Below are 27,583 nucleotides of genomic sequence, written 5' to 3'. Positions count from 1 at the left end.
GTCTTATAGAACATTAGCACATGATTTTCATTGTCGGTTGTTCTGACATCCGACAATGTTCAATCACAGTCACTGCACCCGCCACCATGTATGCACATCACCGTTCCAATTTTTATCCAATTTGGACCATTCCCTGGTTTTGTAGGCGAGTACAGAAAACCTGGACCGACCTGAACAGCAGTGCAAATGTGTATTTTTATGAGGGTTATCAAATTCATTAAATTACAGCCAGTTTGAGATGAAAGTTAAACTCATGCTGAACTCAGCGGTTTGTTGAAAGTGAATGGCCTTGGTATAATGTAGGTTTACCAAGAATATCTGCTGTTGAACCATCATCCGTATTTGTGCTCATTACCTATGAACAGCTTCACACCATAAGTGCATCTCTGTGAAATCTGATCATCTGCTCTGTGTAAAGGAGATTTTGTTGAATGAAGCCTCACTTCACGTTGAGTGCATGAAATAAAAGAAGGGTTTTTAGACAACACCATATTAATAACTGGTACTTCCTACCACCAACACTACTAAGTTGAATTTGTTGCCAACAGATAATTGTTGAAACAAAACTGAAGTTATTATTTTTAGACCTAAAGAGGAATGATCTAATCAGCACACAGCTTCAATTATTACAACTAAAACCTAGTGATCAGGCCTGGAATCTGGGAATAGAGTCAGATGGACTCTGACCTGAACCTGCAGAGGCACATAAGAACAGTTAAAAAGTCGGCCTTCTACCACCTGAAGAACATCTCCAGGATTAGAGGACTTATGTCTCAGCGAGATCTAGAGAAACTCATCCATGCGTTTATCTTTAGCCGCGTTTATTATAGCAATAGGGTCTTTATAGGTCTGCCTAACAAAATCAATCTACCAGCTGCAGTTGATCCAGAACGCTGCTGATCGGGTTCTCACTAAAACCAGGAAGATAGAGCACATCACACAAGTTTTAAAGTCCATACACTGGCTCCCTGTAGCTCAGAGCAAAAACTTTAAAATACTGCTGTTAGTTTATAAATCAGTGAACGGCTTAGAACCACAATGCATTAAAGATTTGCTGCTGTTGTATCGACCTTCCAGACCTCTCAGGTCTTCTGGTTCTGGTTCTGCTCTGCATCCCCAAAACCAGAACCAAACATGGAGAAGCAACATTCAGCTTCTATTTACCTCAAATCTGGAACAAACTTCCAGAAAACTGCAAAACAGCTGAAACACTGACTTCCTTTAAATCTAGACTAATCAGCCCACCTGATTAGAGTTGCTTTGGAAACATAATTAATGAAGCATTAATCAACAATCTGATATGAAACAATGGAGCTTAACATGTAATGTTTCAACTGTTGGCTGTGCGTTCTATAGCTTTGTATTTTTGTGTTTTCATGATGTAAGGCGATGCCTTGTTGCTGAAATGTGCCATAAAAAAAATATTTGATTGATTGATGATTCGACATTAATTCGAGACAGACGCCAGGAAAGGAGCACCTGAAGCATATTGTTGATTCAGTGTTTAATGTCAACAGAAACTGGAAGCAGGACTACAAGAATATTAGCATATAGCAACATTTAAAAAGGAATATCAGGGCAGAAGCTAAGTTCAGTGTACTAATTAGAATTCCAAAAAAACAACATACAACATGCAGTTTTTCTTTATTTTAAATGTAACAATATCAACAAAGGTTTCTATCTTGGCCATCTCAGCTGCTGTTAGTGCATAGACGTCTCATCTCATGGAAGAAAGAGCCTGCAGACGCAGCAGAGGCAGGTAGAGAAAGGAGGCGGCAAATTAATGTATTTAAATTAGATTTTGTCCACTGACTGTTTTACACAGCATTATGAATCATGACGATCAACAAAAAAAATGCCGAGCATGACATGCTTTAGGGAGGCCTACAATTTAAATAAGTACTGTCTGGTGGTGCTTTTTTATAGAAAATGTTACAATTGTTTTGCTTTATGGAAGATAAAATGTGGATACCTGTAAATATTTAATGAGAGTTTAGCTACATTGAGACAACTTTATAAAAAATAAAAAAAAAAACAATAATCTGCAGCAGACCAGCTTTTGTTAAAAAAGATCTTTGTTTTGGGACATTGCTGCCGAACCATCAAACACAAAACCTAAATCTCAACATAGTCTTCAAGGTTTCCAGACAAAACAAAAGAAACACCAAGTGTGTATTGTTCAAGATAACAAGAATCTTGAACACACAGGCGTAGAGTTAAGGCACATTATCTAATATTTCTGATTGTACCCTAGCTTAGTGTAAATGTTAAGATATTTTATTTTCTTTTGTGTCAAAAATATCCACAAATTTTCCTAATATGCCTATATTCTGTAAAGATTTATGTAGTAAAAATGCGTAGTGTGTAAAGGTAAGGGATACAACTATATGACAGCAGACTGTTGCTTCCTATTTCTTAAATAATGCAGCACAGTTACACATTTTTATGACTTTCTTACATTAATTTTGTATAACAAGCTGGAAACAGTAGACAAATTCCAAGAATGTACTGCTATCACCTATAATTAGGACCTCTAAGTTTTAAATTTGACATTTAATATTAGACCTTTGGTCATGTCATGAGGGAAAAACTATTTGAAAAGCTAATTCTGACACCATCTACTAAAAATACAACTTTCTTGTTTTATAAAACCTTCTGCACAATTGGAGCAGATAAATGGCTCCCAGGGGATGAAATAGTCAAAGAAATGGGCAAATCTATTGTTGCTCCGGCAGAAAGCAGTACCACCTGCAAGAACACACACAGTGACCCTACATCTTTTATCATGGCTGCTCTTCACAGACTTTCTTAGCTACAGGGTGGGCTTGCCTTTGTCTTGCTTTTCGCCGTTTCCAAAGCAACAATGAGCGAGGACTGAACTCCAACTATGATGTCAAGTCGAAGTTGAAAGCTCGTGCGAGAAAAGACAAAAATGCAATTTATCATACACCAATGAATAGTTCTTAGGAGCAATGTGAAAATTTAAAAAATAAATTGCGCTCTTGCAATAATTGACAAATATCTTTTCCCAGATTGTAGCATAATTTACAGAACAGTCAAGCCACCCACTTGCAACGACGTCATTAGTAAGGGCGGGGGGACCTGAGTAGAAATTATGTTTAATTTATTATTTAACTATTGAATCAATTTCTTTATTTAACTAACCAATAACTATTTCCATGGTGACACCAGCTTTCAGCTTTTCAACCAGACAATTAACACATACATGTCAGGCGGTTTTGTTGAAAACGGGACAACAACGTCACACTGACACAGCGAGTGACTTCCATCGGTCTCATTCCGTCCAGAGCAGTTATCAGGAGCGTGGATCACGGTCGGTCGGGCTCAGACAGGAGCAGACAGACGGCAGCCGGGGGAGTCCACAAGGCAGGCTGAGCAAACAGCCTCATAAGCCGCCGCTCCCCGTCCTACTCCTCACAAACACTAGGTCCATCAGCAAGAAGCTTGATGAAGAGGAGCAAACAAATACGCCCGTGGCACAGAGTCACGACTTTTGACTGCAAAAGTCAGAGTTATCATGTTAAAGTGCCATGACTTTGTAAGCATTGAGCTAATAACTGTGTCTTATTTCCTTCTGCTGGACACACGAGTTATGTCAGTCTGACTTAAAGAAAGTAGCAGCTGTGATCAGCAAATTAAGCATTCCTGCTTCCACTAACTTCTATGTATGTTTGTTTTTTTTTAAAAAACAACTGTCAAAGAAGAGTAACTCATTTATAGCAGTAGAATAAGGTGGAAGGTGAAGCGCAAGTAAAACAGAAAAGAAAATCCAAAACATAAATGGTTAAAAATTAAAAATTGCTCAGAGGCTTTTGACTGCTGTGCTTTCCTGATGCCTGAGAGCCTGATGAGCCTTAGCCTGATCATAATGAGGGAGAGACAGGAGGGGAAGCTTCACCTAAGATGCTGTCACAGGTAAAAGCCCACTGAGTGACAGAAACCTATACTCAATTCACTTCAGTTTATTTATAGAACGTCAATTCACAACAAACGTCTCGAGGCGCTTTACAAAAAAAATATTTCAAATCAATCACACATGCATTCCAATTGATCTTAGTTATGAAACATTGAAGTTTGCTTAATTAATTATTCAAAAATATTTTTGAAGAGTTTCCATTTGAGGAAACCCTGCAAATTGCTTCGAGTCATTGACTTGCGGTATTAACTCCTCCTAGATGAGCATGTACTTTGCTTTGCCGTTGACTTGTACAGCAATCCCTCATGCCGAGCATGAAGAGAGGAAAAACTCCCCCTAAACAGGAAGAGACCTCCAGCAGAATCTGGACTAGTACAAGCGCCCATTTGCCACAACCAACTGGGGGCTTGAGAGGAGACAGTAATTTATACGAGTTCTTCCTGTCAACTTCCAACTGAGTGTTGCGATGCATGCTGACTTAACGCAAATTACAAGTACCCAAAGACGTGAAAAGAAATGCAGAAGATCAGCAGGTTGCTTCCAGTTCATCATTTCTATAGCTACACATATATAAAAGGTACTGAATAAACATGGACAACGTGGTTTGTTAAAAGGGAGGCAAGTATTGCTGATGAGAAATCAGTTTCCATCTGTCTTCTTTGTCTATATTTGAACAAAATATACCTGCCTGGGACTAAAGGTGGAGTATTTTTTACAAATTAGGTAGGGAATTAGTCACAAGATAAATACACCAGTTAATGGTTCGGGTTTGTCAGATTCACTTCAATATGTATATTTATGATTTGTGCATCCATTAGTACTTGGTGGCTAACAGTGTGCATAGAAATGACTGGTAATAAAAAAAAGTATTTTTAATTCCTCTTGAACTCTTAGTTTTATGTTTTTCTCTGGTTCCAAGTTGACAATATTGGGTGTTAAAATCCCTCTCCCTGTAATTTCACAGTGAACACTGTAGAATAGATTTAGGGCAAGGTCTACCAACTAATGAAAAACAAAGAAAGGACACATAATTGATTGTTTTTTTCTGAATTCATTTTTCTTGCTGCTTTTTCAACACAGAGCACAAGGAAATTGTGCCAGCCTGGGCCGCATATTATTACTATTATTTATTTGACTTTATTCGTTGTTTAAAAAAAAAAAAAAAAAATCTTTGAAGGTATTGCTCTCCACAGCACTTCGCACCTTTGATGACATTTTTTGGGATGTTAAAAAAAATCCTTGGCAACGTTCTTAATGGGTCCAGGAATGTGAGGTGGGAGCATTATTTTCTGAAGAGTTCGTGCCTTCCACGGCTTCATAAATGAAAGGCAGATATGCGCCAATACCACGAGGACAAAAACACAGCTAAAGCATATTTTTTTGGAATAAATCCTAATTCTTTCCTACACATTAGAAAACACGTAAATCAAGTGAAACTGCTCCAGTTTTCTTTCAAATTCAGAAATAAACCACAACAAACACAATTAAAAAACCACAAGGTATTGGAATCTTCTTAGCACTAAATATTTTATGGTATTTGTCTACTACCTTCTCGCTCATTCACACACACAACAGTAGCCAGATTGCTCTTAGATGTTCATTTACCTTGGACAAGAACATGTACTGAGGTTGTTCTCGGCCGACTGCTTGTCTGGACTGCGCACACATACTGTCCTTCATCCGTCATGTCCACATTTTCAATCTTAATGGTAAACTCCTCCTGGTTAAGGGTCACCAGACTCACTCTGGGATCAACAGACCATTTGTCTTCTCCGGCATAAAGTATACTGGAGCGGTTCAGCCATGCTGTGTGTGTCACAACATCTCCCTGTTCACACCTGTGAAAAAGAACAAGCAAATAATATAAAGATTAAAAGGCAGATGGAAATGTACATACGTACATGTCAGTCTCAGAACAATCACCCAATCTACTGTGTATAATCAGGTCAAAAGTTAAATAATAATTATCAAGTAATTAAAAGTATGCATAGAGCTGATTTTGCTTATTTGTACATGAACCTCATTCTCTGGTCAAGAAGCATATGTGTTTTATCTACATCTGTTTTATTAAAATTTAGATCAGGGAAGAGGAATTTTTAGTATTAGTGCAGGGGCGTCCAAAGTCCTGAAGGGACAGTGTCCTGCATGTTTCAGTTCTGTCCCTGGTTCAACGCCCAGGTGGTAAATACCTCCGCAACATGTCAATGTTCTGCAGAAGCCTGCTAACGAGCCGTCAACTGATTCAGGTGTTCTCGTCAATTCTAATTTATAAAAAATGTCAGCATGTCGCATGGTCTGTCTATCAACAGCAGGGTTCTCTGCACAAACAACCAGGTGTGCTGTCCAGCCTTGGAAGCAAAAAAGTAGTGAACAGTTGTGCTCTCCATTCATTCACTTTAGTTCTTTTTTTCTTTTTTTTTTTTCTACAAACAACCAATCTTATCAGATTTCGGTTTCCCTCCTACCCCCCCCACTCAGGTCCTATAGGCTTCAATTAAAATGTTCTGGTTTGCAGAAAGTGCTCCAGCGGAGCCACATGCTTTTAGGCCCAAAACACACAGCTTACATTCGAGATGACAGTCCCTCTACGAACCAACGGGCTCACGAGAGCCAGCATCCATGCCAGAGTTTGTGTCAGAATTCCCGGCAGCATAAACACAAACCGGTCCGGCACTAAGCTCAAAGCTCATATCACCGTTTCACTCTTTCATTCGTTCTGCTCTTCTGAGGTCCTGCCATGGCTACGTACACTACGTTTTTCTGTGCCTTCCTATCTCTACATAGCACCTCTTTCACTTATACTCTCAGTATAATGTTTCAATTTTACTGTGTTTACATTGAGCAATTAAATGAATTCATTTTTAAAGTCCAAGAGATGCATTGTCCATCTCTAAAGTCTAGATTGGTTTCAAATAGTGACCACCAAACATTTACACTTAACTTTTTTTTGCTGTGGTCCCATAACTTTTTCTCATTTCTTTTCGTAATTTTTAAGTCATAATTTTTTCATTACTTCTTTGATGTTTTTTTTGTTGTTGCATGTACTACCTTTTTACACTCCTCACTGAATAGAAATGAAATCTGTAAGAATTTTAAATTCTTAGATCATTATTTGCAAAGTGAGTTCATTTGAAATATTCAAAAATATCAAAAGTGTTTTAAAACACAAAGTGGGGCATCAGCTAATAATAGGTATCTAGACAGTATTTAATTTGTCTTCCTTTACGTGAAACGTTACCCTTTAACAAACAAGCAGACGTTCAATAATGGTCATAACATTGTAATTTCTAACCCTGCAAAACTTTTGCTATTGCCTGAAGTTGAGGGAAACACCTTCCAAAATGAAAAAAAAAAAATGTTTAAAAACTTAAATAAATTTAGAGGAACTGAGCAAATTTTCTGTGTCAAGCTTTCAATTTAATAAGAGAGGGTCAGTAACATGAACAGCTTCCTGGCATCACCTTTCAGTATCACTGAGATGAGAAACGGTAGGGTCATAAAGCTGCTGCTTAGAAGGGAATGAGAGAATGGAAGAGGTATACAAGACTGCACAAATGGGGAGGTAATAGCAGGAAGTCTCTAATGGATCTTTTGTTGAGTGCTACATACTATACAAGCTAAGTTTCCTATGCTATTTATTCAGAAACTCTCTTTTTAAACTGTTACATAAAACACTACTTTCCCCCCCCCCATTTGCAGAAGTATAAAAAGCTTTTCAAGTAGATGTGACGAAATGAGCCACACTTTGTGAAAAATCCAATTCAGGAGAATTATTTTATTGCTACAGCCTTTGTACAGATTTATGGTGTAAGTACCAAACTGCATGTACCATAGCAAGAGATGTACAGAAAGCAAGGCATCTTTTACAAAAAGTCTCATATCTTGATGTACCCATGAATCTAGTGTAAGTCTATAAAACTGTACAAATCGCAAAGGTTAAATACACTTATGAGCATTTTAAGATGACCCATTTTCAAAAAAATCTACACTTGTGTAAGAATTTAACTGATAAATGTAAACATCGCCATCTACAACATTAGACGTACTGGTATCACAATCACAACAAAAACTGACAACAACAGAGCAGGAAAATGTAGAATCACTTAAAAAAAAACACTTCAGCCATCAAACATGAGATGCTTGATGGAAATTTGGAATGGTGACATTTGGAATTATATGATATAATAATAAGGCGCAAAATTAGGTATATACAAGAAAACCTGCACAACAATGGAAACAAGCTTCACATAATCTGTAAATAAAATATTTATGCGAGCAATTATGTGTGCATATTAACTCATTTTTTTAAAGTTTGCAGAATCACTAGATATACAGAAATGTAAATCTGCTTTACCGACAACTGAGCTAATTTCTTCTAAAAAATAAAACTGATTGCCATTCTACTTGCCTGTCAGCCTCTCGCTCAATTTTATTCTAAATTCATGAAGAGCACCATAAGGTATCATTCGCTCACATTTATTCACATTGAACTTGAATAAAATTCAGGTTCAATGTGCTTCAAATCTTAATGAAGGAGAGGTGTGTTGGTGCATTAGGCAGACAGGCAGAAAGATATATAAATGGATATTTTTTTTTAGCTGCTGTTTAATTTATAAAGCTATAAACCAATTCGGGGTTAACGCTGTTCTGGCCTGAGGTTTTAGACTCTGGATGCTCATTTTCAGCCCGGCTGCCTCGTAGTCGGCTGTAAATCGCCAAAATGAATCGAAGGTTCCTGGCGCACCAGAGAGATCATGCTGAGGATGAAATAACAATAACAAAGTAACAAAACATAACAGAAGAGAAAGTATATATTTTCTTGAATTTAAAAAAGCTATAAAACTGGAGTACTTAGGTCCCCAGTATCAATATGGTGTATAACTTCTTGCAGATGGTGTATAACAACTCCGACTTTAACTTCTAAAAGTTACAGCTGGAGTTTTAACTTTTAGATGTTAAAGCTAACAGTCTCCTCATGCATTTCTTGTGTAAACTTTGTAAGTTTACTGTATTCAGCTATAAGGATTTTTGGCTGCTTTTTTTTCCCAACATAAAAAGCTTCTTCCAAGTTTTTTTTTTTTATTCAGCTTAATATTCTCAGAAGTGTCTCCAGCAGTTTTCACTGAAACATTAATGCATTCTTCTTGGTGCATTGACCACTTTACCATCAAAGCCATCTGTTGCTAAGTGCACACCTCCCAGTAGCTTATTGAAAAGTTGCACTGATCTCCGCTATGGAGCTTTGCTGCTCTGAAGACAAAGAGATGCTCCATGACCTGTGACCTGTTTGGGTTGCGCCCTGATCCCTGGAGTTTAATGCTCAGTCCCTACTCTCTTCTGGTTCTTAAAAGCATCTTGTTTTGATCTCTTTCTTTCCTGCACTTTACTTCTGAATCCCATGAGCTACACAATCAGTCTTCATACTGCCATTGGCTTTGTATTTTCTAGAGTCTAACAGAAAAATAAAGTGCTTAAATTATCTTTGCCAGATCAGGTTATGTGTAGTTGTGACATCACGTGTGCTCAGTATCCATAAGTCTTTCCTGTTGATTTCACTTGATGTTTTTTTTCCCCCCCATCTCTTTTCCAAGTGATTTTTGCAGGTATACAGCTTTACATCAGAGTTACACCTGTTCCCATTGGAAGCCTATCATAGTAGGAAGGAATTAAATAGCAGAGTGCAACCTGAACTAGCGCCAGTCTGTTTCAGGGCTAATGCAAAGACACACAAGACAGAAGAATTTACAGTTTCTAATTTGTGTGCTCGGCAGAGAGAAGCTGGCCAGACGAAACACACTCATGCCTAAATCCTAATGCTATATTGACAGGTCAGTTGCTGTCTCCTGCACTAAATAATAAAGTTGATATTTATTATGTTCTGTGATAAAACAGAACAGTAACTTAGCTTGTACAAATTGCTTTTGAAAGTTATTTCTCCACACAAAACCATTTCCATGACCCTTCCTCGAGCAGAGTAAAGGTCATGAGTAAAATATAATTTCTACAAAATGAGAATTGCACAAAATGACGGCATTAACTGGTTTTATGAAATTGTCTGCTTACAACTTGAATGTCCACTTTTGCAAAAAATCCATCCTGCTGTTGGTGACCGCGCTTTTAAATGTCAGGAAATAAATTTCCAGCGAACTTTTGAAACAAACATATTCTTTCTTAGGTCACAGGGGTGAACAGCCTTTAAATTAAAACATTGCCTGATTACCCTTTGTTATATAAGAGATATAAAGGTCATGCGTTTATTTTAATTTTCTGTGTCTTTCAGCTTGCTCTCTTGGGTGGCAAACAGTCATCATGGCTCCCAGAGTGTTGCTGATTGGATCCCAAGAAATGCAAGCATAATTTTTTGGAAATGCTCGATTGAGTATTGAAGCGGATCAGATGAACTTTTAGTTCTTTTTCCTGTCTGACTACAAGAAGTCTTGGACAACAAACATTACCCATGAAAAATGTAAGCCTTTATTACATACTTATTAGGTCTTTATTAGGTGTTTAATTGCTTGAAAACACAACGAGAAACTCAGTCGATTGCATGGAAGCAATTGAATCCACTTAGATATTTACACACGGGTAAAGATGACTCACTGAAATTTAAACTTGCCGTCTCCGTGTCGAACAAGGGGGATTTCTCTGACTGTAAATGTGGGATGCCTGTTGGTGCCAGACGCTAGACAGCCCAGTGCAAGTATTTTAGAGAACGCGAATCTACTGGCACTTTACACAAAATGGTATGAAAAAAGAGAAAACATCTAGTAACAAAAAGGCCTCATGATGTCAGAGATAAGTAGAATGGGCTAACTGGTTTGAGATGATGACAGCAGCTCAAACAACCCCTTGCTGCGGCTTTTCAGTGAAGCTAACATCAGCTAAATGTAAGTCAGGACTCCAGCATTCCCGAAACATAGGCAACAGATGACACTCATAAATATATAATATCAAATTTTACGGTGCTTTGAGCTAAAAAAAAAGATTGTTCAAACAGCATAATATTAGTTTCTCTCTGCTCATTTAAGCCGCCATACTGGCATTTCCAAATGACTAAATTATCAATGACTGCGGTAATTGATGAATAGATTAAAGATCAATTATTTGGAGAATTTCAAAATTCTCCAAATAAACCATTACTTTATTTTACTTATAAAGTAACACTTTATTGGTCAAGACTAATACAGAATTACAGTCTCAAATGAAAGTTTTGTCTTTAGTAAAATGGTATTTGGAATCAATATCAAGCTTGTCAATTAGTCTATACTAGCCTGAATTTAGAGCTAATTTGCCTCTTAGTCTTAATAAACTCAAACTAATTGACAATCTAAATTCCTCATGAATTAAACCCGTTTTCTCCATATTCACAATTTGTACTGATGAGCTTGATACAGAGCCACACATTTTATAGTTTCTTTATAAGAAAGAAACTATAACTATAACTAAGTTTGACCGGTGGGCTTCTGCGTTGTGTGTGTTAAGTGGTGAACGGACAAACCACAAGTCTGGGTTTGGAGGTGGTCTCCGTTTATTTAATCTGTCAATCGGGAGATATTAGCATTAGCACATAGCATGTGCTCCAGTTCTCCAACCTGATCCATACAAAACAATAGTGTTAGCATGCATCAAATGTTATAAAGGCGTAACAGCAACTCAAACGAAAATATCCAAACACCTATCATTAATACAGATTATTATTATATTATAATATTATGTACTGTATATACAATATTATTGTATTATTATTATTTATTGGTTCTTTTTTAATCTATTTTAGGATTTCTATTGTTTTTACTTTTAGCATTCTTTCATTAGTTCTCACAACTCTTTTGTGTAATAAACGTGTGTATGCTGGAGAGAAGCCGTCTGTATTTAGTCCACAACCATGTGTAGCATCTTGCTGTTCAGTGATGGAGTTAGGCCTTCACCTGTTATTTTACACCTTACGCCTTACCACGGAGGTGTTTAGAAACAATAACTGAGACTGGATTATTTGGCAATAATTTTTTTGATAATCAAGACTTGGTAGTTTTAATCTAAATTATTGGGTCTATGAATAATTGCCCTAATTCGTAGTCAAGACTGGATTCCTATTGTAGCTCATCAAACATTTCGATGGACTACAGTAAGACAATGCCACACAGATGATAACAGGAAGCTACAACACAATTCAAATAGAATCAGGGTGGAGGTGGCGATGTTATAATTTTGGAAAGTTTTCTTGTCCTATTTTGTGGTTCCTTGGTACTAGATGAGAATCTGCATGTTTTACATACCACAGACCACAGAGTACTGCTGCTGACCATCTGTCTCTTTATGACCACAATATGCCGACCATCTGACGGCTGCTTTCAGCAGGACAGTGCACCATGTCACAAAGATCAAATGATCTAAAAGTGGCTTAAAAACCATGAGTGAACTTTACTCCATTTGCCTTCACAGTCACCAGATCTAAGAGAGCACCCTTGTGACATGGTGAATCACAGAAATGCAAACAACAAATCTCTGTCAATTGTAATTGCGCTGTAATGTCAATATAACCCAAAATCTTGCAGGAAAGTTTGAATTGTTGAATCCAAGCCATGGAGAATTAAGACAGTTCTTATAGCACAACGGGGTTCAACCTGGTAGTGGCATGTTGGATCTAATAGAGGTGTGGGTGAGTGTGTGATTTCTTTCACACAAAGGTGAAAAAAGTATCTAGTTTGTTTCACACCCTTAGTGAGAGAATATGTGTCACAGCAAGACAGGCAACTTCAGACTGCCTACAATCTCTTGCGCTCACTGAACAAAACTGGCCTGCTATGATTAACATGTTTTCATTTTACCAAGCAGAAGGTTTAGCTTCTGTTTTTGCTAATTATTGGAAGACATCAGGAGAGAGAATGTGAAAGGAGCAGGAAAAAATTTTATGCTTTAAGACAGTGGTCTCCAACTCCAGTCCTGAAGGACCAGTATCCCGCAACTTTCAAATGTGTGCTTCTGCACACCCGGGTTCAAGATTAGCTCATTAGCAAAGCTCCATAGAGCAATCAAGCTCTTTTCAGTCGCCATTTCAGTCAAGCATGTAGGACACATCTAAAAATGACAGGACTTTGGCCCTCGAGAACTGTGGGTTGCGATCACCGCTTAAGAGAAGATTTAGCAGGGAAGCTTGCATTCTACCATTAGTATGGATAAAGTACAGAAAAAAAATACAATTTCTTAATTGTTTCAGTAACTGCTGGTGAATCAAGCAGTTACAGATCTTGTGCTTCACTGCTGGTGAAGAACAAGAACCACTTGAACATCTTGACATGGTGGAAGATCTCTGGAAGAGTTTGACCAGAAGATCCCACCTCATAAATTCTTTTGTTTAAGTAAGTAGCTCAACTCTGAATGGGTTAAAACTTTACAGTTGCAACACGGGAACTTAATCGATATTAAGTGGGTGGACTGTGCTGTTGCTAACCTTACACGGTCGTAAAATGGGTTCGATGCATTCAGAACATGTTCCTGTCAAACACCCACACAAAGGTGAACTTTTCAAACCTGTATTTTTAATGTATTAAGAACATTTTAGCAGGCATGCAGTTTCACCTCAGAGTTATATCTGTTCCCATTTGAAGCCTATCATAGCAGGTAAACAATCAGATAGCAGAGTGCAACCTGAACTAGAGCCAGTCTGTTCCAGGGCTAATGCAAAGATACGCAAGACAGAAAACCTCACACTGGGTCCAACTCCTAAGGATAATTTCCAGTTTCTGATTTGTGCGTGCTGCAGAAAGAAGATGGCCAGACAAAACGCACTCATGCCTAAATTCTGATGCTATCATGATCTCTGTCAGTTCCCATAGCAGTCTTGAGTTGGTTCTGGACCCAGGCTATCAATGATATTCCACTGATCATCAAAGCAGTTGGGATCACTGGACGTTCCAGTTTGACCTCCTTTCTACTCCTACTTTGATCATTTCCGTTCCAACATGGTTTAATTTTATGGCCACAATGACATGAACAGACCATGACAAAAAATATTTTTCCCCCCTTATAAGTTCTCCTACTCATAAAAGTGACTAGGAAGAATTTGGCAACCCCTCTTGGATTTTTTATTTTTATTTTTTACACTTTTTGTTGCTTTTACAAATCAATAATAATCAATAAAATGTAGCTATTTTGCAAAAAAATATTTAACATGAAATATCGATTGCTTAAATATTCACTCCTTTCAAGTCACAATTTATTTGATACAGCACGGCCAGGAAGGGTCTCAGTCAGGCTTACATAAAGATCGCTTCCTCCGAGTCTGAATTTTTCAGACAAACCTTACTGGCATTGTGTTGTCAGCAAGCGCCTCATGTTGCTGCCCCCCCAACCCACTATGTCTCCCTGTGGTCTGTTCTCTCTTGCACTTTCTGTGCCTGCAAGACGTCTCCAAAGGTGGTATCTGAACTCAGCTTGTCTTGGGCTTCAGGAATTTCTACTATAACAGTGATAGACCACAAATGTGTTCAACTTTAAATCGCAGGAGGAAGCAAATGTCTAAGAGGGCAAGGCTTCCTGTTAAGTAGAAAAGTCTAGAAATGCTGACAGGTGCTCTGCCAGTGATGAACAACACAACAGTGTAAGAGGTGACCGTGCCACAACATGTGACGTGGCTGAGGCCGGTGCATCTAGCTTGATTGAAGTAGTGCTTGTAGCCCTTCTACAAAAATATATATGAAGGAATCCAACTTCTAAACAAGAACCTCTTTTATCTACAGCGCACATTATGTCAGCCACAAGTTATCAAATGTCACAGCATCTTATAGTGACGCTTTGCGTGAATTCAATTTCTCGTGAATGATCCGTTCACGAGAGCTGTTCATCGGATCACAGGCTTGATTCGTGCAGAACGGCGCCTCTTCCAGCCTAAAATGTACAACTTTTACAGAATTGAGGAGTTTAAATTTGTCGTTTTGCTTTTTATTTATTATTTGCCACTTGTATTGTTTCTTTATTCCGTTTCACGTGCTTTTTAATTGTTTATTTGACAGATTGGAAATCCATGGGCATTATTGTTAAGTCTTCAGTCAAAACAAACCTTTTGCGTCAGGTTAAGGATCATTTTGCTTTCCATTAGGCCAACATACAGGTCTCATTTAGTAGACAACACAAACATTCTGATTTGTGCGGTACATGACTCACATATTATATAACACTACATAAAAATACAATATCATTTCATATAAAATAATGACATTGGGTTGTTGCTTTTGCTACCCATTAAGCTCTCATTCTATTAATCGTAAGGCATTCTATATTTAAAGTCAATAGTTTCTTACCACTAGTGTTGAACAGCAACAATACAGGAATAAAACAGCTTCGCTAAGGTGAATTGTATTGTTATTGTGAGAAGGTCAGCCACTGTGATGTATATTAAAAAGATTGCTGAAACTGACCATGACTTTTTCCAGCCCCTTAAATAAACACTTGTCATGAAGCCCAGTGGTGTCAGATCCTGGCAACCAGAGTTGCACAAAATTGTAGAAATGCAAACTTGTGCATTTCTACAACTAAGATCAGTTGAAAGACAAATATTGCTGACTCATTCATATTTCAGCTTATGCATTTCTTAGTCAGGCATGCAGATCTTATCAGGCCAAATGTGTGATAATTAATCAACTTATAGATTCATTTACAGCGTAAACCTGAACTGACTCGGGTCAACTGTTTTGTGTTTCCGTTTGCAAGCTTCTCACAAACACTTGCAGGATTTCTTTTGTCCATTCCTCTGGACAGGAATGGTTTAACTGAGCAACCACTGTCTTTGTGATGCTTACTCCGAGACACTGAACTTCTTGACCACAAGCCACTTTTTAGCCAGACTTGTTTCGACTCATTGTCCATTTGTAACACCAGTTTGTGTTTAAACTTTAAGGGGCTGCATGATTTATTTACATCTTGCTTCACTATTTTCCACGCAAAGTTCTTTACTTCTGCTGTTGCTTGTTTTATAAGGAGCAGAAGAGCATCCAGCAGCAAAACACCCACACAGAGACCTTGTATGTTTAGGATTCGGGCCCAGGGCATTTATGATTAGAGACAATAGCTCTAACCACAGGAACTCCCCAGGCAGCCATGAATCTTCCTTTGACTTTAAAATAATAATATAGTAAAATATTAAATTTAATGTATAATAAATAACATATTGTAATTGTGAAGGAATAAAATCCCCCAAAACTGCAAAAACAAACAAAAAAAAGGCTTATACAATTCGCAAAGAAACGTGCAAGAAAAATGTAAAGAAGTTAAGAATTATGGGACTGCATTTTAGATTTTATTCATGCACAGTAGTCCATTGTTCCACAAACAGCTCCACGGACACAATGCTGCTCTAGTTTATCACCCACTAGCTCAGGGAGGTCGCTCAAGGGTGATGTAGCTGAGTTCGATTTGGCCTCTTCCCCTCTCTGGGGAGGCCCTTAAACGAGAGGAGGAAACATTTCTTGGAGAGGATATAATTTGTCCCGATGGAAATGCTTTGGATTCAGTGCAACAGGCCATGTACTCACACACAGGTAGCCAGGGTTTAATGCAAGTTCTTATGATGACACATAAATATTGGCCAGTTAGCAGACAGAAATTCAACCTCCTCCCACTCCCTTACACTTTGTTTTCACAAAGGTAAAAATATGGAAAACATACAAGCTAGTGGGACAATAATCATGACTGTGTGTGTGTGTGTGTGTGTGTGTGTGTGTGTAGGTGTGTGTGGGGGCGTGGGTGTGTGTGTGTGTGTGCTTTGTTAGACTGAGCTGAGCCTGAACAAGGCTGTAGACGCTTCCACAGTTCCACAGATATTAATACAAATTCTGGGACATATTGTAGAAATGGTTTCTTATAGGCCACAGAAGGTCTAGTAAATCAGCAATCACAAACTAAATTGTTATCTTTTAACTCCATAAAAAGTTATCAGATACAGAGGAAAGAGTGTGACGTGTTGTGATTTCCAGAGGAGATTCCGCCCTATAATATCTGTCTTCTTTTACAGAACACTGACTTCATTACTCTGTGTCAGAATATTTTTAACATGTTACATTTAGTTGTATCTGTTATTATACATCACTAGTATGGACTGACAAGACCAGTTGAAGTCTTCAGTGGAAGTATCCAGGGTACCTGGCAAAATATTTATTTTTATTTTTCACTGCTTTCATAATTTATTTTTGACACATGGTCACAGTTCCGTACATAATGGTGAATTGTAAAAAAAATTCTTTCAAAAATTGTTAAAGCCAAAAAGAAATCTAGCTTGCACATGCATCCAATGCACTTGACCTTGAAACCTTTAGATAATCATACGGGTCAGCTAACTGCACTGACCAAATTAGTTTAAATGCAGCTTTTTGGTGAAGTCTTAAAGCGCATCAGTGAAGAAACTGCATCACACAACAAACGGGTCCAGGAAACGATTGTGAAGAGATGTGTGGATTAATGTCATAAATCTGGCTAAAATAATTTCCTACAGCAGCTAAGAATATGAAGGTACACCGACAATGTTTATAAGCAAATTCTATACTTACCAAAAATATATATATAGAAAGTTGTAAAAAAAAGGACAAAGAAGCTGGTCAGAGTTGAGGCTGATGTTCAGAGGAGCTTTCACCCAGTTTGATAGTTATACAGATTTATTTGACCTTTAATCCAGTTGTCACCATTTTTTGATACTTGCCCGACGAAGTAATATAGCAGCTAATCCTTTGATATTTTAGGATTATTTTAGGATCAAGTCCGGTCGAATACCTGGAAGTCCTAACTGCTGGCAGTTAGGACTTCGACCGGACTTGATGGCTTGAAAAAGCGTGAAACGCTGCTGGTTTATTTTCCATCACGACCTCATTACCCACTGCTGTATTACGGGGAAAGATTTCAAACAAACAAGAAAACAAAGAGACTGCTGACAAAGTGTATGGTCAGGGAATCAACAACTCTCTGTTGTAATTATCCGGCATTCAGCGGACTCTCACACACTGTTCCGCCTATCAGCTGCCCTGACGAGCTCTGTGAGCGGTAACACTGAATCTGGGTCAGTACTGGCCATATCAATAATGACGTATGCAATTTAAATTATTCTGGGTGGATGCTGATCGATAGTGCACCGTTGTCGGGCGTTTACAGTCACCCCTGGCCTCTGCTGATGAGCATCGATTCAGAGTTAAGTGGACCTAAAAGTGACGGGAGAAGAGCCATGGTATCTAGAGTGGGTAAAATAACTCCCAGAGAGTAAACATGGAGCAGTCTATGTATTTATCTGTCCAATACCAGCATGTTCGGTTAGACAGAGATTTAAAAGGAAACCAGACAACAACAGCCATGTTTCAGCTTTACCAGTCTCTGCAGACACAGAAAAGAAAAAAGGGAAAAGAGAGAGCAACCTTCCAGCAGCTAAAGGGCATATTTCAGCATATTTTAACGTGAGAAAACCTAAAAATTCAATCTGCACAACTTCAAATGATACAAATTCCACTTCAACCATTCCCGAGTTCTAATACAATGCTTTCCAATTAAGTGTATAATACCAAATGGTAAAGTGTTATCTATCTAAAGCAGCACGGAGTCATTAACTTTGCGTTATTATGCCTCCTAAACAAGCTTGTAGTGACAGTGGAGGGCTTATCGCGTCAAGTCTTCAGCTTTGCTGTATTTCCTCATGGTTCGTTTATCTGGTCCTTCAGCTCCACTCTCTGCTTCCACCTTTGCCACAAAGTGAAGAAATCAGAACCAGCTAGGTTCAAACTGGTATCGTAATCATAACTGGTCTCTGATAATCATCAGGTTAAGAAAAGTGAGGGCGGATTTTTCACCTAGACAGTGATTCCAAGCACGCAGTTAAGGAAAATCTAACAGAACATCAGAGTCCATAGACGTGGGCCCCCAGAAACTTGTAAGAGCTAGAAAGAGTTCATGTGTAAGAGTCAATCAAAATCACCCCAAAGCAAAAAAAGTGAATGGTTTCTCCGTGTAAGATAAATAGGCTGTAATTGCAAAAAAAAACAAGAAAGCCCTTTTAAATGAAGAACAGAACCAGTTTCAGTGAACATAATACTTACACCCTGTATCATTTTACTTTATTAGACATAGTTTAATCACCCAAACCAAATCCTTGCAGCAAGGATGTCCAGGGTTTAATCCTGATCCTCGGTCTTTCTGCATAGACTCTGCCTATTTCTCCACTGCATGTTTCTGAGTATTCCAACTTTTTCTCTGGCAGTCCAGTGTCAGGTTGTTTGCAGTCACTTTGTCCCCCCACCCCCAGCCTCTTATTATTTAGTCCTGATAGATTATAATAGACTTTATTGATGCCAATATGTGTTGTGTATTGTCAGGAGTACAAATTAGATTTATTTTTTTTTAAAACCTTAGAAATGTTGCTGCCCTCTGACCGTACGTAGGTGGGTATTTTTTTTATTGGCCAAACGCTCCACGGGCAGTTTCCCCATTAAAGATATATATATAAAACCTTTGTGCTACTCCAAATGTACACAGTGCTTTCTGAAAAAATAAAATTGAAGTTCGCATGTTCATAAAGCAAAAGCATTTCCTGTATTAAATGTATTCATAAATTCTTAGCAAACTGTCATTTTCTAGCAAAAGTTTCTACTCTTTCCTGGGACGTCTGACCACCGAACAACAGCTTAATCATGACTGATTTCCAGTCTGTTTTCAACAGGCCAAAGCATTGGCTTTCCAGGGGTGACCAATTTGTTATCCTACTGTTTTTTTTTTTCTTTCCCTCCCCCCTGCCAAAGGATTCTGCTATCACCTTGAAAGATTGATTCTGATACAGTGGCCAGTTACACTCGGCGCCTCAGGGTCATTGGATGAAGAACAAGCTGTTGTCTGGCCTGTAATAATTGGCAGTGGGAATTAGTTAAGAAGGCCAGAGTCTGCAAAGAGCTGATAATGTGCACTGGAGTAAAAAATGAGAAAAAGAGGAAAGAAAAAAAAAAGAGGAAAACTGTCAGCATGGTAATGAATCAATCTATAAGGTTTGGAATGTATTCTACACTGCACATCATTTTGTCTAAAAACACTACTCTAACTATCTTACTTCTAGGGTCAGGATTAGGCGCTACATAACATACTCAAATATCCCAATCTACAATTACATTTGTATCGCGAAAGAAAATGAATTCTCCTCGTTTATTCTATTCATGTTTGTCCCTGAAACAGTGATGCAAAATCTTGTTCTGTTTCTGTTTTCTCAGTTGCAAAACATTTGGCGGAAATGCAGTTGACGAACTGTAGGAATAACCAAACATGTCACTTGCATATTGTGAGTCAGTTATTTAATTGTTCCACATAATTAGGTTTTGGTGGAAGGAGAATAAAAAACAAACAAAAAAAAACGTTTTCAATCTGAAAATGAGAATGCTAGGATTTTTTTTTTGTTCCTTTTTGTAAATTATTATGATAATTAGTCCTTTGATTTCCCAAAAAATCTCTTTCGGTTTTTGACTTTGTGAAGGTAAACCATTGTTTCTTACACGTGGCTGGATCAGTGTTTTATTTTGTGATTGCTATTGAAGATGTATCAACTTTATCAGTGAAATACTTTTTTTTTTCATAAGATAGATTCTTTTCAAATCTTTTCATAGCATGATGGCTTAACTTGGAACTTGAAGCTTGTATTTGGGGAATGTCCAACAGAGACAATAATTTTGTTTAAGTTATTTTCAGTACTTGCCTTGCAATTCAAGCACAAAGTAAGGTCACATGTTGAGGTGCAACCCACTTAACTCCAAGTTGTCCACTCATCTGTGTGATTGGCTGAATGGGACTCTAGTATATAGCACTATAAGTGGTCAATAAGATTCAAAAATCAGCTCCTAGATTCATATTGTTGCATCACATTTTCATAAAAATATCAAAAACACTTTTTTTTGTTCAATTTGAACATTTCACAAACATAAAAATATAATTTTTCCTAGGTTTGCTTAGACTACCAATGAACTGAACTCAGATGAAATGACTTGAATTAAACTGAACTGGATCAAATTGACTATATCAAGTCAGTCAAGTAGGTTAAATTGGACTGCAGAGAATTAAGTCCCGTAAAGAAACAGTTCATCTTGCCTTCTTAGATACTGGACTCTCTTTTTTTCTTTTTAGAATTATGTATTTTTGTGGACAGTCAGTTATTATTGGCTAGACTTATTTCCCTATGCAATACCACAGCAGATGCTACCTGTGCAACCACATACTTTACTATTTCTATGCATTTATAGCAATAAGATACAGATTAAATTTAATTGAGGTTAAGACATCTAAGTTGAACTTTCTGACTTTTATTTTTTTTCTCTGTAATCTTCTCCTCGGACAAAAGATCATTACCTATCCGCAGACTTAATTTTTTTTTTCTATCACGGAGCATCAGAACATCGCTGACAGCTCAGCATTCGTACATGTTTGAGTCGAACCACTGAACTCTGTGAAGGCTTACTTAAAGCCCTGGAGGGCAACAAACTTCCTGAGTCCACAGAGGGTGTCCAAGTCTGAAAGCCCTCAAAATGTACTTCCAGTGCAACTACAGAAGTATTGCTTGACTACACTTTATAGTCGACTTTCAGTGGGTGGACGTCTAGATGGAGGGCAAATCAGACGACGTGATTTATTATACTCTCATCCCCACAACAGTGGTGAGATTAGTTTATATGTCCAATATGTTCATAATACTTTCTGCTATGCCAAAAGCTGTTCCAGGATATATATAAAAATATATATATATTATTTGCTGTTGCGTATGTTAAATCAGAATTTTCAAAACATTTTGATTTGGTGTGGGAAAAAATTTGAAAGTGTGTGATTAAATCTAAACTTTCTGCACACTATAAAGATCTAATATATATAATGAATTCAATCCCACTGTTCGGTGTGTGCTACACACACTAGTTTCTCCCATAACTTAGCATGTAACAGTTATAATATTCTGCAGGGAAATAGTCCTCACTAAATCCTTGAACATGAATGCATGAAACCTAAAACACTCGATGTTTAAGCCCTGAAAAACAGACTTTTCAGGAGCTTACAGCAGGCCCTCCAGCAGAGGCCCCAGGGCCGACCCAGAACTCACTGCCAGACCCAGATAAGGGCACACTGATGAGCTGAAGAGTGCACTGCATGCTTAAAATTTAGAAATTGTGGCTCAAAAGGATATTTGTAATAAAGTAAATTCTTGTGATAATAAGTTGTCATGTGTATAGTATTTCAGGCACCGTTCATCCATTTACTAATTTTCTCTTGGTGGGAAACACCACAGAGTCTCATTATTATTATCATTCGATTAAAGACACAATCAAACTAAACTGAACTCTCAAGTTTGACCAAGGCATGATGAAGAAAAAGATTTTTCTATTGATTATCAAAAAAGATACAAATAAGTTTTGATGTGCCACTTTCTTTTCAGTTTTTATTTTTTTCCAAAATCCTTGATAAATAAATGCTTTCACTTAGTAAAATGATCAGAGACGTCCACTGCTATGCCAATGATACTCAGCTATGTTTATTCATGAACTGTACTAATTTAAACAAGTTAAGCAGAATACTGAACTTTTGAAATACAAGGTGCTTACTTGTTGGCTTTTTGTGATAATTTAAAGGGCCCTTGAGTCATCTTAGACCACAATATGTCATTGACAAATGTTACAGGTTTTCAGAATTTCCTTCATCCACCTCTCAAATATTGTCAACATTTGAAATATCCTGTCACAAGTCGTGAAATTAAAAAGCTCATATTTCAAATTAGTTTCCCACTACATCCAGATCAGAATTAAAAGTGCTTTTTCTCTGTGAGGAAGAAGTTCAGCTCCAAGGAGGAGCTGCGTAGAAACAGGCAGAGCTTTGTTGGAGCAAGCGTTTAGGCAACCCCAAAATGGTTGCCGGGGGAGATCAAAGGATTCCTCAAACGTCCATGAAGGAATCGAAGCAACACTCCAGGAATGTTTTTAATGAGGGAATAGTATAATAACATAAGAACTTCAAAAAAAGCAATTTTTACATAAAACCCCTTCAACCGTCCTGCAGTCTTTTGAGTCACTTAAACTCCACAGGTTTTTCACTCTGTGCGTGTCTCCGGCGGGGTCGCACAGACACCGTGTGCGCTTTTACAAGCTTTTAGCGTGGCTTTGGAAGTTGACGGTCTGACTGAAAGAGACGTCTGTCTCTGAATCAGTGTCAGCAAACCCATAGCATCTCCAGTGATTAACGCCACAGAACATGCTCTTATTTACATTAGAGAGAGAAAAAAATGCAGTCAGAACCAACACAGGCTGATGCAAAACGATCAAATCTTTCTGACCAAAAACTGCGACCATGAAAACATACAGCTTCTGTTTGTGGTGTAGATCAAGGAGCTGTTCTCCACTGATATTCCATTGTTTGAAGCGACGCTTTCATGTCTAACTGAAGCCTGTTCGCCTTTAGCTTATTTAACATTAAAGGCATTTTTTTTCCTCTTCAGTCAAAACTCTCTTGTATGATGAGCCACAATTGTCCCACAAACATCGATTCTTAATTCACCATATGTAGCTTTTTCTTTAGCAGTCTCACCCTGATAAACAGCGCAGAGGCATTAAAGGCTTCCGTGATCATCTCTGAACTCTACAGTGGTGCCTTTTCATCCTACTAACAAATATATTTTTTCAAACCTGTCTTCAAAATGAGGCAGTAAGCTGAAACTGTTTACCTGCACCCTGCCCTTTAGTGCCTTCCAGCCGTTTCTGCTCCTATATGTATGTAGAAAGCAGTTTTCTGTCTTTAAACCAACAGGGTGAGATAAGGTAGACCACTCCGAGCTGCTGCTGTGCTGCACGTTAGAGCTCTAACTCCAGAAACACCAGCTTTAAAAATACAAAGACTCCGTGAAAGAAAATAATAAGCAAATAAATAAAAATAGAAGCTGAAAATGCAACACCAAACAGCCCATTTTTTCTCCCCAGAAAAAAACCCCTAAATGTACTACATTTAAAGAAAAATCTATCTATCTATCTATCTATCTATCTATCTATCTATCTATCTATCTATCTATCTATCTATCTATCTATCTATCTATCTATCTATCTATCTATCTATCTATCTATCTATCTATCTATCTATCTATCTATCCATCCATCCATCCATCCATCCATCCATCCATCCATCCATCCATCCATCCATCCATCCATCCATCCATCCATCCATCCATCCATCCATCCATCCATCCATCCATCCATCCATGCCTCTATCCTTCCAGCCCTCCCTGGCATGTCCAGTCACTCTGGTCCTCAGCGATGCTCTCAGGTCAGGATCTGAGGGTGTTTTCCAGGCCAAAAGGGATACAGAGTCCTTTCAGCAAGTTCTGGGTCTGCCCAAGGGTCCCACTGGAGTGTGATGAATCCAGAAACCTCCACAGGGGATTCACCCATCATGCATCTTGATCAGATGCTTAAAGCCACCTCAAGTGACTTTGACGATGCAGTGGAGGATAACTGAGGTCTTTCTACCTTATCTCTAAGGCTGAGTCCAGCCTCTCTACGGAGGAAGCTCATTTGAGCCGCTTTGTGCCTTAAGATCCTATCCATGAGTACCACACAAAGAATCAAGGGGAGGGGGCCAACTCATGGCAGAGTACAGTCTGCACTTGGAACACTCTGGAGAGATTACTTTTATATATCTGCAAATATATTTGCTTCGTGGTGCAACACCAGTGGTGAAAAGCTCAATAACTATCCAGTAATTTAAAAAGGTTTCCTTTCAGCTTTGACAGGCGGGGTTCTTAATGACTTTTATAAAAGGAGCAGATGACGGAGACTAAAATTAGCAAGCTAACCAAAAAGTAGATTATATTCACGCTTTACAAAGTCAACAGAAATTAGTGGCTCCCTACATTGTAATATTCGATAGCCGGTTTATTACTATCTGAGCCTTCTGAAAATAATTTCATCTCACCTCAGGCTGCCAGGTGTTTTCTGCGGCTTTTGTGACAGAATAAATTCTGTCGAATTTCCATTCAGCTTTTAAACTGTTAAACAAACTGAGCTTTTTAGGTGGAAAAGCACAAATGAAGTGACATAATTAATGATTCAGAGAACCATCTTGTACGTTCAGGCAGTGAAACAAGCATCGTTGAGTAAACAGTAGCCTATGAATTAGACACCAACTTTAACCTCAGAGAAAAGTTGCTTAGGCTATGCCTGTTAATACTAATTAGTAAAATATAAACTTAACCTAACAGTTAGGTTAGCATAGATCCTCAGACACTTTTCACAATCAATAAAAAGTCAAATAAAAACAAAAAAAAAATAAGCCTTCCACTTTTTATCATGCATAAAACCAGCTGTTATGATTCACAAAGTTCCTAAAGTCTAAAATGACAAGAATTACTTGATTACGGGCAGAAACCAAGCAGAAAAGCTGTCAACAGATCAGGAATCTGAATGTATACAACGCACATCACTTCCTGTTTGAACATTAGCAAACACAGCACTTTCTGGATTGAAGCTTGAAAGAGAAATCAACGCCCCTCAAATATCTTGCCTTATGTATCAATATTACATGTCAGGTTTAGCGGATTTTGCCATAGGGAATCTGAGGCAGTAAGATAAAATCTGGAACGCCAAACGATTCGAACGGCTGGTCTGATTTCGCAGCGATTGGAGACGAGATGAGAAGTGAGCGGCGGGTTAATTAATGCTGAAGGGAAACAGGTAAACAGTGGAACTGGAAGACACAGTGCAGATTTAAAGGTAACACCAGCTGCCCTTTGCTGAAGTAATTTCACAGAGGATTGTCTCTACATGCTAATTCTACCCTTTAATACTCTCCCTCAATTTCATCCTCCTTTTTTTTAATAAGCTTGAAATTAAAACAGCAGCACATGCTGGCCTATTTTACAAAAGAAATGATAAGACCCGACATTGTGAAGAAAAATGAGTCAGGGGGGTTACATCAAGCAACCGCTATATCAAAGCAGAAGGTATGAAGAATGAACTCGAGGTTAACGAGATGCTGTTCCCAGCATTCCCTGCTCGAAATGTTCATTTCACAATATCGTTACTCCTAGTTACAGCTCCATCGCTTTTCGACGCCAGACTCTTGTTATCCTGTTAGACCTGAAAGACGAGGCATCCCCATCCAGGGTGAAAACAATCGCCTGGTTATGGTTTTTGTACTTTATTAAAAACATAATTAATATGATATATGCACGTTTTCTTTTTGTTTTTTTTATCTTCAAACTCTGCTCCTTATCTGCAATAAAGACACGGTAAAAAAAAGATAAATCTTGTCTTCCTGAGAATGGGCCTAGGCAGCAGCCCAGGAGTTCCTGCCCGCCTTCAACGACTTGATTTAAGTTTTAATAAGGAAGAAAAAAACTCTTGTATTTTATTGAAGCATAATTTTATACTTGATTTGATTTTTTTTATGTTTTATTTTGAATAAAATTCCAACGAGATGACAACAGCAACGCAAATAATACTAAGAAATGAAAGCAAATTAGTTCAAACATGACGTCATTGGTCAAAAGTTGGAATGAAGCAGGAAATAAATATTGAACACCTTTACAGAACTGTGTCAAATACTTTGCAGGAACACCTTAAACTTTAAGTTGTCTCCCGCATGTAATTCGCCTCGATGAATGACTGTGGATGGAATTGTACAATGTCCCGAATCTGCAATAACCGCTGAGATAATCAGAGATTTTTTAAAAAGTTAATTCCCTTAATCGGTTTGTAAATTCTCAGACCGATTCATCTGACCACGTGCATATGTTTGAAGTTTAAAATCACTCAGAAATCTGTAAGACAGAAAATATTTGTCGAAAAAACGTATGAATGGCAGAAAAGCTCAAAAAGTGTAGAAAGCTGAGATTTGAAAGAGAGAAAAACACTAAATAACAGTTTGGATCTGTTGGATGCAAGTTTTCTATTGATCGGGTCTCATTTAACCTTTCTTAGACTTAGACTTAGACTGACTTTATTGTCATTTTGTATGCACAGGGTGTATACTGAACGAAATTTCGTTGCATACGGCTCAGGACAATGTTTTGAGGTTCCAATGTTGTGAGGTTACTTCAGAATAAAATAAAATACAGTATAAAATATGAATATAAAATATAAAGTGCAGGACTGACAGTAAAATGGAAGTTACTTAGCTCTGTACATGTGCAAGGCATAAAGTGGAGACCAGATTTTAAGTGCAGTCCAGTTAAGAGTTCAGCAGTCTGATGGCAAGTGGGAAAAAGCTGTTTCGGAACCTGGTGGACCTGCACCGGACGCTGCAGAACCTCTTTCCAGAGGGCAGCAGGGAGAACAGTCCATGGTGGGGGTGTGAGGGGTCACTGATGATGTTTCGGCCTCGGGACACGCAGCGCTGGGATGAAATGTCCTGAATGGAGGGAAGGGGGGCCCCGATGATCCTCTCTGCTGTCCGCACCACTCTCCTCACGTTCTTCCAGTCGGAGGCGCTGCAGCTTCCACACCACACAGAGAGGCAGCTGGTCAGAATGCTCTCTATGGTGCTTCTGTAGAACGTCTTGAGGACGGGCGGGGGCAGGTGTTTCATTCATGGCGAAACATTAAAGTTTGTGTTTAATATTGTGACCAGAATATAACAAAGTCTTCAGACTGTAACATTTAATGTGCAACAGAAAGT

The 27,583-nt window shown here is 38.2% G+C and overlaps 1 protein-coding gene across 3 annotated transcripts in view; it reads right to left on the bottom strand.

Annotated features, from left to right (window-relative positions):
* ntm (neurotrimin) overlaps positions 1 to 27,583 on the bottom strand; it is a 257,381-nt gene that overhangs the window by 25,273 nt on the left and 204,525 nt on the right. For all 3 annotated transcript variants that reach the window (XM_028031761.1, XM_028031759.1, XM_028031758.1), the window contains one exon: positions 5,543 to 5,775. In XM_028031761.1, coding sequence (XP_027887562.1) covers positions 5,543 to 5,775 — 233 coding nt within the window. The remainder of the gene's footprint in view (positions 1 to 5,542; positions 5,776 to 27,583) is intronic.

Source organism: Xiphophorus couchianus, chromosome 11 (assembly GCF_001444195.1).
Source record: "Xiphophorus couchianus chromosome 11, X_couchianus-1.0, whole genome shotgun sequence".
Classification (NCBI taxonomy): Eukaryota; Metazoa; Chordata; class Actinopteri; order Cyprinodontiformes; family Poeciliidae; genus Xiphophorus; species Xiphophorus couchianus.
This window is presented reverse-complemented; position numbering and strand designations above follow the sequence as displayed.